We start from the raw sequence: 15,566 nt of genomic DNA on the forward strand, positions 1-15,566 counted from the left end.
TCGCCGCTATAGTCATCTAGCAATGAAAACTGGGAGACCTAATGGGTAAAGGTGCAATGAGGGTGCGGATGCGGCTAGGCGAATTGAGGATGGGGATTTCTTATCCATATCAGGGTACAATTTAGGTGGTCTTTGGTGGTCTAGCCGAAAAGCAAATCACATAGAGTCTCCATCACATATGTTGAGTGCTTATTTCAATAGTTGTCTTAATGTGCTATTACATTGTAGTAGGCTTAAATAAAGCAATATGTGATAATTACATTAGAGATGGTGTGTGCGAAAGGAAAATCTTTGTTAAGCTTTTCTGTAGTATGTCAACAATAAGTTCTATGTATTTTCTCATCGAGAGTTAATCATCATTCCTCACTCTAACTGCATATGCAATGCCTCGCACAAGAAATCCCCAATGCCCTTCCTCTACGGCAAGCACAACAAGAATAATTTATTGATTCTTCCGAAAAATATAACATTATTTAGTAGATGGGTAAGTGGGAAAATATTATCACACCGTAAGGATGAACAAATACATACTTTCTTTTTAGTAAAACTCTATTTGTATTAGTGCCTCATAAGCATACATGATGATATTTCCATATATAAAGGCGAAACCAAGTACCTAGAATAAATATATGCCACGATTAAACAACATATCATCACAACCATACATTCAGTAAATACTAGATAGGCTTGATGAAGAGACTCTCAATAGTGCACCCGATGTGTGTCTTGTGTGTGTACACATCATTCCTGTTGCCATAAAAAAATATTGTACTAATAGCTAAGCTAATAAATTGTTGTAATGCTGGGAGAAGAGCATGGTTTTTGAAGCGGTCTTGGTTCAGGGTCCTCCATTCCTCTTCCATCAATGTATCAATTCTTGTAATGGCCACCTCACTTGTGACGCAATGCTCACTTATGTAACGCTCCACGGTGCTTGGAAGATCGCCCTTGCACTTCCGACGCTGTATGATTGCATCAACACTCACGTTTAGATTAAATAATTATGTATCACATTAAAGTAATAATCTCGCACACATGTGTAGTAATTGTAATAGTAAAATCACTACCCCTCTTTAAATATATAATATGTTATGCAAAATCTAGAAATTGAGTTAAGGGTAGCATTGCAAAAATGACATTATTATAAATAATTCTAAATTTTGATTTGATAATTTTTTGTTTCATGTAACTCACATTTTATTTAAATTGTTTCTCAAGATTAAATATCAACTTCTTGAACCTCATATTTATGTGAATAAAATGAGTAACATGCCATACATTATCTAGAAATATCATATATACCACAAATGCACCAATGTCATTCATGAAACGGGAAATCTTTCCTACTGCTATGATGACATCCGGGACACTTGCTGCCCACTCGAGTGCTGGCTTCATCATTTGGTCATTCATGCATGTCATCATACTCACACATATTGCCGGCACGCCTATGTTCAGGCTAGTTAACTTCACATGATCCACAAAACTTGGCTTGTGATTCTGGTGTGACCATTCCGCTTCATGAAGATAACCCATCACATTATTTTGGACCTGCGTGTCCAGCAAATGAATATTAATAAAACAAATTATAGGTAGTGAGATTTGTTATTCACTACATATGTGTGTTCTTACATGATTTACATTATATATTTAGTACAAATCAAATTATTATTATTATTATTATTTACTTTGACTACTACTCTCTCTAGTTTATAGAAGCATTAATTTAAAAAGCATTCTTTTTCAAATTCCTAAGGCATCAATTTAATGCTTTCAGAAGTATCTTAATCCATCTAACCGGAATTACTTGTTACAAATTTGTTAAGATTTCTATGTATCTATCTAGACAAATCTATGGCATCTAATTTGGGACTGAGGGAGTATTAGATGTGTTCTGGACATGTTTTTCTAAAAAAAACACTTGTCCAACACGATATATTTATTAGATTTCAATATTAATATTGAGTATGGCCATAGACATATTTTAGACCACATAAATTCCCAAATTAAATATCAATATTTTTCAAGACTAAAGGCATTACATAAACTTTTTATTATTTTGTAGGCAATAATATTTTCAACTAGATATTCTTATAGTCCAATTTATAATTTTATATTGACATGAAATTATAAAATGTAAATAATTAAAGATACATATTAGATAGCATGTCAATCTTGAAACTATCATGGAATTATATCGAGTGAGTACAATTATTGCAGAGCTGAGATTGTATATTGAGCTAAACTTTCTTTGAATCTATATGTTGAGGCAACAAGATATATGGTATATGTTGTTGTTTTCACAATATACACAAATATTAAATATATATTACCGCTCTCTTGAGATGTGCAATATCATAGTTAATATTAATTGGCATTTCAACCTCAACATTCTGGAATGTCCTTAATATCTCCATATAGAACTTTTTCAGGTACTTCGGTAGAATAGAAACAGCGCTATGATCCCATCTACAAGGTGAATTGCATTTGACACAAGATTCGTTAGGTCAATGATTTGTTGATGCATGATAATCAAATCACTTTCTTATCTTTGTTTAATTTAAACCAGATTTCATCAAGAAGAGATACATGTTCCCGTTATTGACAGATCACTCGTTAAGAATTCTATCTGTGGCTAATTTCTCTGGGATGACTCTAACATTACTAGTACAATATTTGTTGTTCTTCCTACATCTTGGATATAATTTTTCTTTTTTTACCCTTTACTTCTAACGATAGAATATCTATATGTTCCAAGAATCAATATAATAAGGTAAAATACAACCATGTAACACTACAAAAACAAAATAAGCATCACATTAATAGTGGAATAATCCTTTGAAATGGCAAAGAAAACATACTCGTGTCAAGCCTTTAAAAATGGAAATATATAATTGTGAGGTTGTAGGTAACTGAACTTTCTATGTTATACTCGCGCATCTTAAGCGACCGGATCATTTAATTTGGGCTTTGGCACTACTAATTCAGCATTCGAGTAGAGAAACCACATTTTCTCTCGCCTCTTACTATATGAGATTCTCACACTATTAATAGTGGGAGTAATTTAGTCGATAATAAGTTCCCACATGCAATACTAACTAGGCATTTTAATCATATGGCATGCAATTAAATGTGGAGAGAGATGCTTGTGGTAACTAGCTATGTTACTATAATATCACATATTTCAAGATAAAATGAGTCTGCACCCTAGTAAATAAGACTTTGCATGATATCACCGGTATGTTGCTTTCAACTATGGAGGAAGTAACATAGACTAGTGACATTTGTGACACTAGTAAATTTTCAGCTGATATTTTTGCTGACCACCTAATCATCCCTGCTGCAGGTTGAACTACATGTATATAGTAAAAATGTATATTTTGTTAGCTTAGCACACATGGTAGCAAATATAAGTTTGTTTTTCCTCAGAACTTCTATTCTATTTGGAGCGGCGTTTCCCATAAATTATATCAACTCCATTTGGGTGTGTGAATGCAGCTGCTCCACTATGCACGTGACAATGTGTGAGGTATGAACTAAATCATCTTGAATGCTATAAGTCGTTACTAGCTGGCACACACATGCTTATATCTGAGATATCATTCTCACCATTGTGAAAATCTTGGGGGATAGGTATTATTTTTCACGATTAATTTCCAATTATTAGGAATTCATGATATGGTATGAAATATATTACCTTACTAGATTAAGAATCTAAATAGGTAGGCCAATATATTGATAAAAATGCAAAGCTCAATTAATCAAACCTTTGTATGGCTTCATGTAGTTTCCGACAATCCTCCAGCGTGGCATGGTTATCATAGATGTCATCTAATGTGGTAATTAGTACAATCATCTTTGTGATGATACTTCGGACAAACTCAAAGCCTGTATCGTAGAACAACACAGAGGCCCAAGTGAATCCCTCCACCACACGATCTCGAATAAAGCTTAGCTGTATGTATCCATAAAAATCTTTCCACCGCCTGAGAATTAATTTTATGTTACTTTATGTAGTAAATTTTCCATGGAGTTAAATTATACTATATCTAGCCCTATTAAGCAATCCGTTTAATATTTACTCCATTATTGTACCATATATCTACTTTTCCTACCATGCACACATATATTTGCCTTTTAGTTCCAAAGAAATTCACTAAGATGGAGATTTCAGATATATCTTTATTTGATGAATATCCAATAACACAAGCGAAATTCATAGTGAAATAGAAGGAATGCATGAATATATGAACCGATGAATGACTTATTCCTTTCTTAATGTCATCATGTTGACTGGGAAAAAATAACATACCTAGTTATAGCTTTGAGCTCCTTTAGGTGGACATGTTGCTGAAGGTTAAAATCATGTTTTGCAAGCTCCAATAGAATTAAGGTATGATCCTCTTGTTCATACTCCAGGATATAATGCATCATTTCCACCCTCTTATTGGTCCTTGGTAGCGGTATGCAAAGGGCCCGCTGGACTTGCTTATCTAATGGGAACTTGAGGCTGCCACTCATTAATTTAAGATGATGCCTGCTAAAATCCATTGCTTCTTCAAGTGTTTTCTGCGGTGACCCAGCATACCACTGCATGTTGTAGTATACAAGTCGTTGATATGATCTTTGTGAAGGGGCTTCCTCACAAATTGCCATATCCCTCAGAGTGGTACAACAGAAACATTGCAGGTCATAACACTCCATACTTTATTACAAACATTGTCTTAACAAGTTGGTATTCTCACAGGTCCTATGAGAACACCCTAAGATACTACTTAAGTACGATTACAACTCATAACAAATATAAAGAGCTCAACAACTTATTTAGGTAAGTTCTACGCTGCTCGGCTCTATGTTGCTAGGGTATGTCACTACTCCTCCACCTCCGTGTCATCTGGTCCGTAGACTATCCCATAGTCTACGCCTTCCACTCCGCCGGTAAGATCAGGTTCTTCGTAGACCAGCTCGTAGCTTCCTTCTGGTGCTCCATCGTTGATAGCCTCCACTTCCGGATCACAGTCTAGCAAGGGTGTCGAAAGAAAGTGAGTACAGAGGTACTCAGCAAGTTCTAAAAGAATAAAAGGTGTTTGATGCACTAGCTACGACCATTGATCAGGAAATCGCAGGTCAATGCATGTTTTGAAAACATTTCTTCAAAAGGTTGCTTTTATTATGAAAACTATGCCCGTCAGTTTTCACAAAGTTGACCAGAACTTCGTGGAGTTCCTTTCCTAGGCTGTCAGCTCCCTTCCCGGAACAGGGAGTGACAGCCACAATTTGATACACTCTGCAGAGGTGCGTTACTTTTCCCACAAGAGATCTCACCCTTTTTGCCATCCGCAGGGACTTGCCCCCGTTCACACTTCCTTTGGTGTGAGGCCAGGTATAAAGATCCAAGCCCACACCGCCTTCTCCGCGACTGCAAACCCACCCTTTTGTCCGACCGTACACCTCCAGTAGACTTTCCCCCGATAATACGGCTTTACTCATGGTGTACTCCGGACAATCCCTCATAGATCGAAAGAGATTAACATCACCAATGGATGGGGATTTAAAAGGATTTCCCAACCTATTGCGGCAGTGCCTCCAGCACCCCACCGTCTCTCCGATCCGTTGGCGTGCAGAAGGGAAAAGATACAGCTGGCTTTTCCAGAGCCATTATAGATCTCATGGTCAACGCGGTTTGTACGGCGCTAGAATCACTGGACGGCATTGGTAATTAATCCTAGGGTGATATAACCCATTGCAATGGAACCTCCACCATATCAACACATACCATGGTTCCATTGCCAGCCACATAGTCATATTCATAGTTGGAAAATAACATTTCATTTGCGATGCAGGAATGATAAGTATATAGCTTTGCATTAAAGTAATAGAAAATAATCAAGTTGACATGAGCAAGGGTGAACTTGCCTGTGGACTGCGAGATAGTGCAGTTCAATGCAGTTGATGGAACCTGGACCTCGGGTTCTGTAAGAAGCATCATTGTCCGGTAAGGACAATGTTATAAAAATCCAAATAATGCAATCATGGATGGATTATTTTATGTTGAATCCCTTACCCCAATGAGTTATTACAATTTAGGGTTGTATTTAAGATTTATGTCTTTGACGGTAATTTACAATTGATTTAAAAGTATTAATCATTGTGATTCACACAAAGTACAACAATTCAAAGTAAAATGATTTTACTTGATGATTACCTTAGTCATTCCAAAATAATTTGAAATTATAGAGTGAACTCTATAGTTTTTGGAATAAAAAGGAGTATAGTATTTTTCTGGGAAAAATACCCTCTTTCAAAAGAAATGACTTGGATTAGTAGAATTTCATTTTGAAATGTTTGAAAATAAATATTTGAACTTATTTGAGATTTTTCCTTGAATTTAAATTACAAGGAAATAATAATTTTAAATTCCAAGTTATTATTTAAATTCTGAAAATTCATAATTTTGAATTTGTTTCATAAATTCCATTTCATATTTTATTCTGGTTAAGATTTATTTTTCATTCATAAATCCAATTTTTATTGGATTTTTAGAGTTGTTTATGATTTATTAAAATTTGGTAAAGTTTTGGTCTTTTATTAAATGTAAAAAGACCAAAATACCCCCTGGACTCATATTGGGCCCAGCCCAATAACCTAACCCAGGGACGGCCCAATAAGGCTGGCCCCCTTTTGGGTTCGGTGGCGCCGAAGCGGCCCACCTCACTCACTCTCACTCGGCCCTCTCACTCACTCGACCTAACCCTAATCTCTGGCGACTCCCGTGGCGATGGCGTCGCCGCCATGGCCGCCGCCCTGCTCCGGCCATCGCCGGCCTCCTCCGCCGTAGCCACCTACCGAACCTGAACCGCCGCGAGCAGATCTATCGATCTGTCCGCACAGTTTCTCCCTTCTCGTCCTCTCCTGGCGAATCGCCTCGATCTGGATCCACTGGAGAATCGCCTCGACGAACTCCGGCGAGATCTCGTCCTCGCCGACGATGGTACGCGCCTGGGGTTGACCTGGCGCGGGTGCTGCTTGCAGTACTCGTGCCGTCGCCTCAGGTGCTTGCTATGGTGGTGCGGTTTCGTGTCTGGGTTCGCCGGCGTAACGTCGGCGCCTACCCTGGACTTGCAGCTGTTAGGGCCGCGCGAGCACTGCCTCGCCATGCCCTAGCCTCTGCTTCCAGGCGCAAGTAAGTGTTGTCTCTCCTCTACCTCTTTTGTGCGCCTCCCATGCTTCTGTTCTTCTTCCTCCTCATGCTCTGCTGCTCTCTGGTGATCCTGTGATCACACAGAGCTATGCTACTCCTATGCAATTTGCTTGTGCTTCTGTTAATTGCAAGCTCATGGCCCAATTACCATTTACTGGTACTGGCACCTGCTGCTTTGCTTGCTGTCCATGTTGTGCTTACTTCTCTGCTGTTCCTAGCATGCTCTACACTTGCCATGCTCTACTGTGCTTGCTCAAGAGCTAACTATGCCATGCTATGCTTGTCTAGGTGTACTTGTATTGTATCTGTGACACTTGTGTGTGTGCTGGTGCCCGTGGATATGCTTCAAGTTGTTACCTCTGCAAGCCAATGATCCATTGGATCATTTCTTGCTTGTTGGCTAACCTCTCTGTGTAACTTGGCTTGCTATGATTGATCCATTTGATCAATTGATTGTCAGTGATGGCTTACTGGCTAATACTGTGGTTAAATGATTCACTTATCTGGTGATGCTGATGCTCAAGCATCACTGTGCTGTTGCTTACTTGTGCTGTTGCTTATTTTTAGCTATCTAGACTTGCTCTAGTGGCTATGAATTAGACTGTATTGCTTAACAGTATGCAGCTGTCATGCTTAGCATGGATCTGTGATAAATTCATGCTTGGATTACTTAATGATGATGAACTGCTTATGCAGTGATGATTTAAATGACTTGCTTGAATATGAATTTGCTGTTCATGATTCTTTTACAAGCAATTAGAGTCTGAATCCATTACTGGATAGTGATGTGATCTATTTAGCTTTCTTTTAATTGGTGCTAAGTGTGATGTGACCTCAGTAGCCTTGCTACTGACTGGTTGCTCACCTAGTTGGTTGGATCTTGTTGGCTACTCATCTTTGCTTGCATATTTGGGGATCATAGTAACTATGAATGCCAATATGCTTGCCTGTGAAGAAATCTAGGGTTTCTGATGGTTGCATGCTTAGGATTTTCTGTGTAGTCTTGGTTGCTAATCTTTGCTATCTACTGGTGCTATCTGTGCATGTGATCTTGCTAGTGTGTGCATCTGTGCATGATTTCTAGCTTCTGTGCACATGATCTGTATCTGGATGGTTTCTATCTTAGTAGCTTTTGACTGGCAGTAATCCTTGGTGAAAACCAAGTGATGATCTACCCATATGAGCATCTGCTCATCCCATGCTTATTTCATGCATATGATGGATTAGATCCATTGGATCTTTTCCAGGAACTAGGTATACCTTGTTCCAGCTCCTAGAAAGAAATGTTTTGTTGATGCAGACTTGGGTTTGTTCACAGCCCTTCACCTCCAGATCTTGGATGATCTTCTAGGTCACCATGATTTCTGGTGGCTTAAGTGGTTGTGTGTGTTGGTTCTGTTCTTGCTCAAGAACTGGATGAACTGAGCTTGTTCTTGCTTCACCCTTACCTGGTGAATCTTATCTAGTCGACTGGTTATGATTTCTAGGGTTTGTGCCCCTTTTATATGAACCCTGCTTCTATCCCTGCATTGACACACAAGCCTGGCTTGCTTGGTGACTAATCTGTTGCATGGCCTTGCTGTTGCTGCCCAGCACACTTGAGCTGTGTGCTCTCATATGCTGAAACTTGAGCCCTGGTGTGTGCTCAGGTTTGGTCTCGTTCTTGCCCTTATCTTGTGCTGTCCCTGGTTTTGGACAAGCACAGGTGTGTGGTGACAGTTTGCACTGTCCAAACTGAACATTGTGTTATTTGCTAACTGTCCAAACTGAACTATTTGACTAACACTAACATTCTGGCTAGTGTTGGTTCTTTGTTTTGCAGGTTTTGAAGATGGACATGACCATGAAGAAATACTTCAAGTCATTTAGTCTAAGTTTTAGTTTAGGAATAATATTGTAATCTTCATTTTCATTTCTGTTTATTATTCATCAATTTTTGTATCAAGAATATTGTAAAGACTTTGTAATCTGTGTTGTGATATCAATAAAGCCCAAGTTTTTGTTTATGAGCTTTTGATTTATGTAACATTTATATTCTGGAATAAACATTGTATTTATGATTCACTTTGAAATTCAAAGTTGTTTGAATTCATAAGTTGTTTGAATTATGAATTCCATTTATATTGTTCAATGTTTATTGTTAAATGTATTAACACTTGTCAAATGAAATCAATTCCCCAAATCAATCAAGATACAAAAGAGATCATGTCGAAATTTCCCTAACTCACATTGCCTAACCCTAAGTGCAAAATGAGAGAGAACCTCGATCCCTCTTAGGTTTAGTTGCAATAAGGCGCGAAAATTTCCCCCGTTTAGCGATGAAATGCACATCCCATTTCTAAATCTACCCTTCGTTGTTCCTATGTTCTGGGTTATTACATTTTCTCACCATGAACGAGCAGATGAGTTGCATTGTATAAGCTTAATAGACCCTTAGGATCATTCATTATATCCCTGATGAAGCTGCCATCTTCACTTCTGAATTTATTGAAAACATCTACAAGCTCGAAAAAATCATGTTGCTAGCCATCACAAAGATAACAAGGTTTTAATTGTGGTATATATAATACCTAGTTTATGAAATTATTATTTTCAAGAATAAGAAATTCAAGATTGGTAACCCAGTTAGCTATAATTATAAAAATATATCTTTATGATTTTCTGGCATTAACATTTTTCCCAACAATTATGATATAAAAGTAAAGATGGATACCTGGAGATACCCAATGTCCTTGCTCCCTAAGCAACCGAAACCGAAGAGAAACTTCATGCAAGTTGGAGTTGCTAATTTCACTTTCCAATATTTGTCTTAAAACCATGTTGATCTGCTCTTCAAAGTGGTAATCGATTCCCAGATGTTGTAGTGTATCTAGTAAGAACATTCTCTCTATCGTGTTTTTGCGAGTACTGAGCAATACACGGATATCTTCTTTCAGTTCATCGGATCTGTTTGTTATCCATTCCAAAGATCCCTAACATTCATGCATTTATAATTAAGATTAAACCAAAATTGGGGTAGTTAAGTGCAAAGTTTTATTTACCACAACAAAAATTAGGGGAGGGGTGTGATATTAGTACTACAATTTATCAGGAGTGAAATAAATATGAGTAGATTACAATAGTATAGATAACCATATATTTATAATAGGAACACATAGCATCGAAAATATGATGGAGAACCTAGGTGTAGGTGCACATGATATAAAAAAAATCTAATTATGCTATTTAAATGTTTAATTTTTTGAAATAAGTCACACACATACATATCACCTTGATATTTACTTGTGCAAAGCTTGAAGAAAAATAGACAGTATGATCTACACAAAATAGAGAAAACACAACTTCAGTTAAACTATATATGTTAGTCATCACGCCTTGCACATAAATGGACATAATATGATAATTTAATCTTGATCATTAATTTGTCAATCATAAATTCGTTTGTTCAAATATTCTAAGTATAGCAAGATAACACATGAAATATTATTGACAGATTTAGTGGTCCCTTATTCCAAATTGGCACTGCCATACATGTTGTACATTGATGCGCGTGAGACACACGTCCATTGGGAACCCCAAGAGGAAGGTGTGATGTGCACAGCAATAAGTTTTCCCTCAGAAAGAAACCAAGGTTTATCGAACCAGGAGGAGCCAAGAAGCACGTTGAAGGTTGTTGGTGGCGGAGTGTAGTGCGGCGCAACACCAGGGATTCCGGCGCCAACGTAGAACCTGCACAACACAATCAAAGTACTTTGCCCCAACGTAACAGTGAGGTTGTCAATCTCACCGGCTTGCTGTAAACAAAGGATTAGATGTATAGTGTGGATGATGATGTTTGTTTGCGAAGAACAGTAAAGAACAATTGCAGTAGATTGTATTTCAGATGTAAAGAATAGGACCGGGGTCCACAGTTCACTAGTGGTGTCCTCCCATAAGATAAACAGATGTTGGGTGAACAAATTACAGTTGGGCAATTGACAAATAAAGAAGGCATAACAATGCACATACAAATATCATGATGAGTACTATGAGATTTAATCAGGGCATTACGACAAAGTACATAGACCGCTATCCAGCATGCATCTATGCCAAAAAATCCACTTTCAGGTTATCATCCGAACCCCTTCCGGTATTAAGTTGCAAGCAACAGACAATTGCATTAAGTATGGTGCGTAATGTAATCAACACAAATATCCTTAGACAAAGCATCGATGTTTTATCCCTAGTGGCAACAGCACATCCACAACCTTAGAACTTTCTGTCACTGTCCCAGATTTAATGGAGGCATGAACCCACTGATACGTCTCCGACGTATCGATAATTTTTTATGTTCCATGCCACATTATTGATGATATCTACATGTTTTATGCACACTTTATGTCATATTCATGCATTTTCTGGAACTAACCTATTAACAAGATGCCGAAATGCCAGTTGTTGTTTTCTGCTGTTTTTGGTTTCAGAAATCCTAGTAACGAAATATTCTCGAATTGACGAAATCAACGCCTGTGTTCCTATTTTGCCCGGAAGCATCCAGAACACACGAGAACCGCCAGAGAGGGGGCACAGGCCACCCAGACCATAGGCCGGCGCGGCCCAGGCCCTGGCCGCGCCGCCCTATAGTGTCGGCGCCCCGTTGACCTTCTGACGCCGCCTCTTCACCTATATAAAGCCCCTCGACCTAAAACTTCGAGACGAAAAAGCCACGGTACGAGAAACCATCCAGAGCCGCCGCCATCGCGAAGCCAAGATCTGGGGGACAGGAGTCTCTGTTCCGGCACGCCGCCGGGACGGGGAAGTGCCCCCGGAAGGCTCCTCCATCGACACCACCGCCATCTCCATCAACGCTGCTGTCTCCCATGAGGAGGGAGTAGTTCTCCATCGAGGCTCGGGGCTGTACCGGTAGCTATGTGGTTCATCTCTCTCCTTATGTACTTCAATACAATAATCTCATGAGCTGCCTTACATGATTAAGATTCATATGATGATGCTTGTAATCTAGATGTCGTTATGCTAGTCAAGTGAATTTTACTTATGTGATCTCCGGAGACTCCTTGTCCCACGTGTGTAAAGGTGACAGTGTGTGCACCGTGTGGGTCTCTTAGGCTATATTTCACAGAATACTTATTCACTGTTATGAATGGCATAGTGAAGTGCTTATTTATATCCCTTTATGATTGCAATGTGTTTTGTATCACAATTTATCTATGTGCTACTCTAGTGATGTTATTAAAGTAGTTTTATTCCTCCTGCACGGTGTAATGGTGACAGTGTGTGCATCCGTGTTAGTACTTGGCGTAGGCTATGATTATGATCTCTTGTAGATTATGAAGTTAACTATTGCTATGATGGTATTGATGTGATCTATTCCTCCTACATAGTGTGAAGGTGACAGTGTGCATGCTATGTTAGTACTTGGTTTAGTTGTGTTGATCTGTCATGCACTCTAAGGTTATTTAAATATGAACATTGAATTGTGGAGCTTGTTAACTCCGGCATTGAGGGTTCGTGTAATCCTACGCAATGTGTTCATCATCCAACAAGAGTGTAGAGTATGCATTTATCTATTCTGTTATGTGATCAAAGTTGAGAGTGTCCACTAGTGAAAGTATGATCCCTAGGCCTTGTCCCTAAATACTGCTATTGCTGCTTGTTTACTGTTTTACTGCGTTACTACTGCTTGTTTACTGTCCTGGGCAAAGCATTTTTCTGGTGCCGTTGCTACTGCTTATTCATACCACCTGTATTTCACTATCTCTTCGCCGAACTAGTGCACCTATTAGGTGTGTTGGGGACACAAGAGACTTCTTGCTTTGTGGTTGCAGGGTTGCATGAGAGGGATATCTTTGACCTCTTCCTCCCTGAGTTCGATAAACCTTGGGTGATCCACTTAAGGGAAACTTGCTGCTGTTCTACAAACCTCTGCTCTTGGAGGCCCAACACTGTCTACAGGAAAAGGAGGGGGCGTAGACATCAAGCTATTTTCCTCGGCGCCGTTGCCGGGGAGGAAAGGTAAAAGGTACTCACACTCCGGATCTCGGCTACTAAGATATTTTCCGGCGCCGTAAGTACTCAAAGCTATTTCCTTTAGATCCTGCAATTTCATCTTTTTGTTTCTTGTTTACACTAGTTTGTCATAATGGACAAGAATGATCTTCTTATTCTATTTCCTGATTTAAAACATGGATTGTTTGATGCGAAAATTAAAAAACCTATGGAATCTTATTTGCATGCTGGTAGTAATATTAGTATGAACGCTTTGAACACCATTGTTGATAATAATATAGAAAGTTCTAAGCTTGGGGAAGCTGGTTTTCATGATCTTTTTATTCCCCCAAGCATTGAGGAGAAAATTTACTTTGATGATACTTTGCCTCCTATTTATGATAATGATATTGGTCTTTTAGTACCACCTGTTATGGAGGATAAATTTGATTATGATTACAATATGCCTCCTATATTTGATGATGAGAATAATAATGATAGCTACTTTGTTGAATTTGCTCCCACTACAACTAATAAAATTGATTATGCCTATGTGGAGAGTAATAATTTTATGCATGAGACTCATGATAAGAATGCTTTATGTGATAGTTATATTGTTGAGTTTGCTCATGTTGCTACTGAAAGTTATTATGAGAGAGGAAAATATGGTTGTAGAAATTTTCATGTTACTAAAATGCCTCTCTATGTGCTGAAATTTTTGAAGCTACACTTGTTTTATCTTCCTGATCTTGTCATTTTGCTCTTCATGAATTTATTTGTGTACAAGGTTCCTTTTCATAGGAAGCATGTTAGACTTAAATATGTTTTTGATTTGCTTCTTGATGCTCACTTTTGCTTCAAATACTATTTCTTGCGAGTGCATCATTAAAACTGCTGAGCCCATCTTAATGGCTATAAAGAAAGAACTTCTTGGGAGATAACCCATGTGTTAATTTGCTACAGTACTTTATTTTATATTTGTGTCTTGGAAGTTGTTTACTACTGTAGCAACCTCTCCTTATCTTAGTTTAGTGTTTTGTTGTGCCAAGTAAAGTCGTTGATAGTAAGGTTCATACTAGATTTGGATTACTGCGCAGAAACAGATTTCTTTGCTGTCATGAATCTGGGCAAAATTCTCTGTAGGTAACTCAGAAAATTATGCCAATTTACATGAGTGATCCTCAGATATGTACGCAACTTTCATTCAATTTGAGTATTTTCATTTGAGCAAGTCTGGTGCCTCAATAAAATTCGTCTTTACGGACTGTTCTGTTTTGACAGATTCTGCCTTTTATTTCGCATTGCTCCTTTTGCTATGTGGGATGGATTTCTTTGTTCCATTAACTTCCAGTAGCTTTGAGCAATGTCCAGAAGTGTTAAGAATGATTGTGTCACCTCTGAACATGTGGATTTTTGATTATGCACTAACCCTCTAATGAGTTTGTTTCGAGTTTGGTGTGGAGGAAGTTTTCAAGGGTCAAGAGAGGAGGATGATATACTATGATCAAGAAGAGTGAAAAGTCTAAGCTTGGGGATGCCCCGGTGGTTCACCCCTGCATATATCAAGAAGACTCAAGCGTCTAAGCTTGGGGATGCCCAAGGCATCCCCTTCTTCATCGACAACATTATCAGGTTCCTCCCCTGAAACTATATTTTTATTCCATCACATCTTATGTGCTTTGCTTGGAGCGTCGGTTTGTTTTTGTTTTTGTTTTGTTTGAATAAAATGGATCCTAGCATTCTTTGTGTGGGAGAGAGACACGCTCCGCTGTTGCATATGGACAAGTATGTCCTTAGTTTCTACTCATAGTATTCATGGTGAAGTTTCTTCTTCGTTAAATTGTTATATGGTTGGAATTGGAAAATGATACATGTAGTAATTGCTATAAATGTCTTGGGTAATGTGATACTTGGTAATTGTTGTGCTCATGTTTAAGCTCTTGCATCATATGCTTTGCACCCATTAATGAAGAAATACATAGAGCATGCTAAAATTTGGTTTGCATATTTGGTCTCTCTAGAGTCTAGATAATTTCTAGTATTGAGTTTGAACAACAAGGAAGACGGTGTAGAGTCTTATAATGTTTTCAATATGTCTTTTATGTGAGTTTTGCTGCACCGCTTCATCCTTGTGTTTGTTTCAAATAGCCTTGCTAGCCTAAACCTTGTATCGAGAGGGAATACTTCTCATGCATCCAAATACTTGAGCCAACCACTATGCCATTTGTGTCCACCATACCTACCTACTACATGGTATTTCTCCGCCATTCCAAAATAAATTGCTTGAGTGCTAGCTTTAAATTTCCATTCTTCACCTTTACAATATATAGCTTATGGGACAAATAGCTTAAAAACTATTGTGGTATTGAATATGTACTTA

General features: G+C 38.3%; 1 protein-coding gene across 1 annotated transcript in view; it reads right to left on the reverse strand.

Annotated features, from left to right (window-relative positions):
* Positions 1-677: 677 nt before the first annotated feature.
* LOC127330848 (alpha-copaene synthase-like) overlaps positions 678-15,566 on the reverse strand; it is a 33,063-nt gene continuing 18,174 nt past the window's right edge. Inside the window, exons 2-7 of the mRNA XM_071825206.1 lie at positions 9,915-10,029; positions 9,588-9,698; positions 4,313-4,571; positions 2,334-2,469; positions 1,303-1,551; positions 678-962 (exon numbers count right to left, since the gene is read on the reverse strand). Coding sequence (XP_071681307.1) covers positions 678-962; positions 1,303-1,551; positions 2,334-2,469; positions 4,313-4,571; positions 9,588-9,698; positions 9,915-10,029 — 1,155 coding nt within the window. The remainder of the gene's footprint in view (positions 963-1,302; positions 1,552-2,333; positions 2,470-4,312; positions 4,572-9,587; positions 9,699-9,914; positions 10,030-15,566) is intronic.

This window comes from Lolium perenne, chromosome 2 (assembly GCF_019359855.2).
Source record: "Lolium perenne isolate Kyuss_39 chromosome 2, Kyuss_2.0, whole genome shotgun sequence".
In the NCBI taxonomy this organism is placed as follows: domain Eukaryota; kingdom Viridiplantae; phylum Streptophyta; class Magnoliopsida; order Poales; family Poaceae; genus Lolium; species Lolium perenne.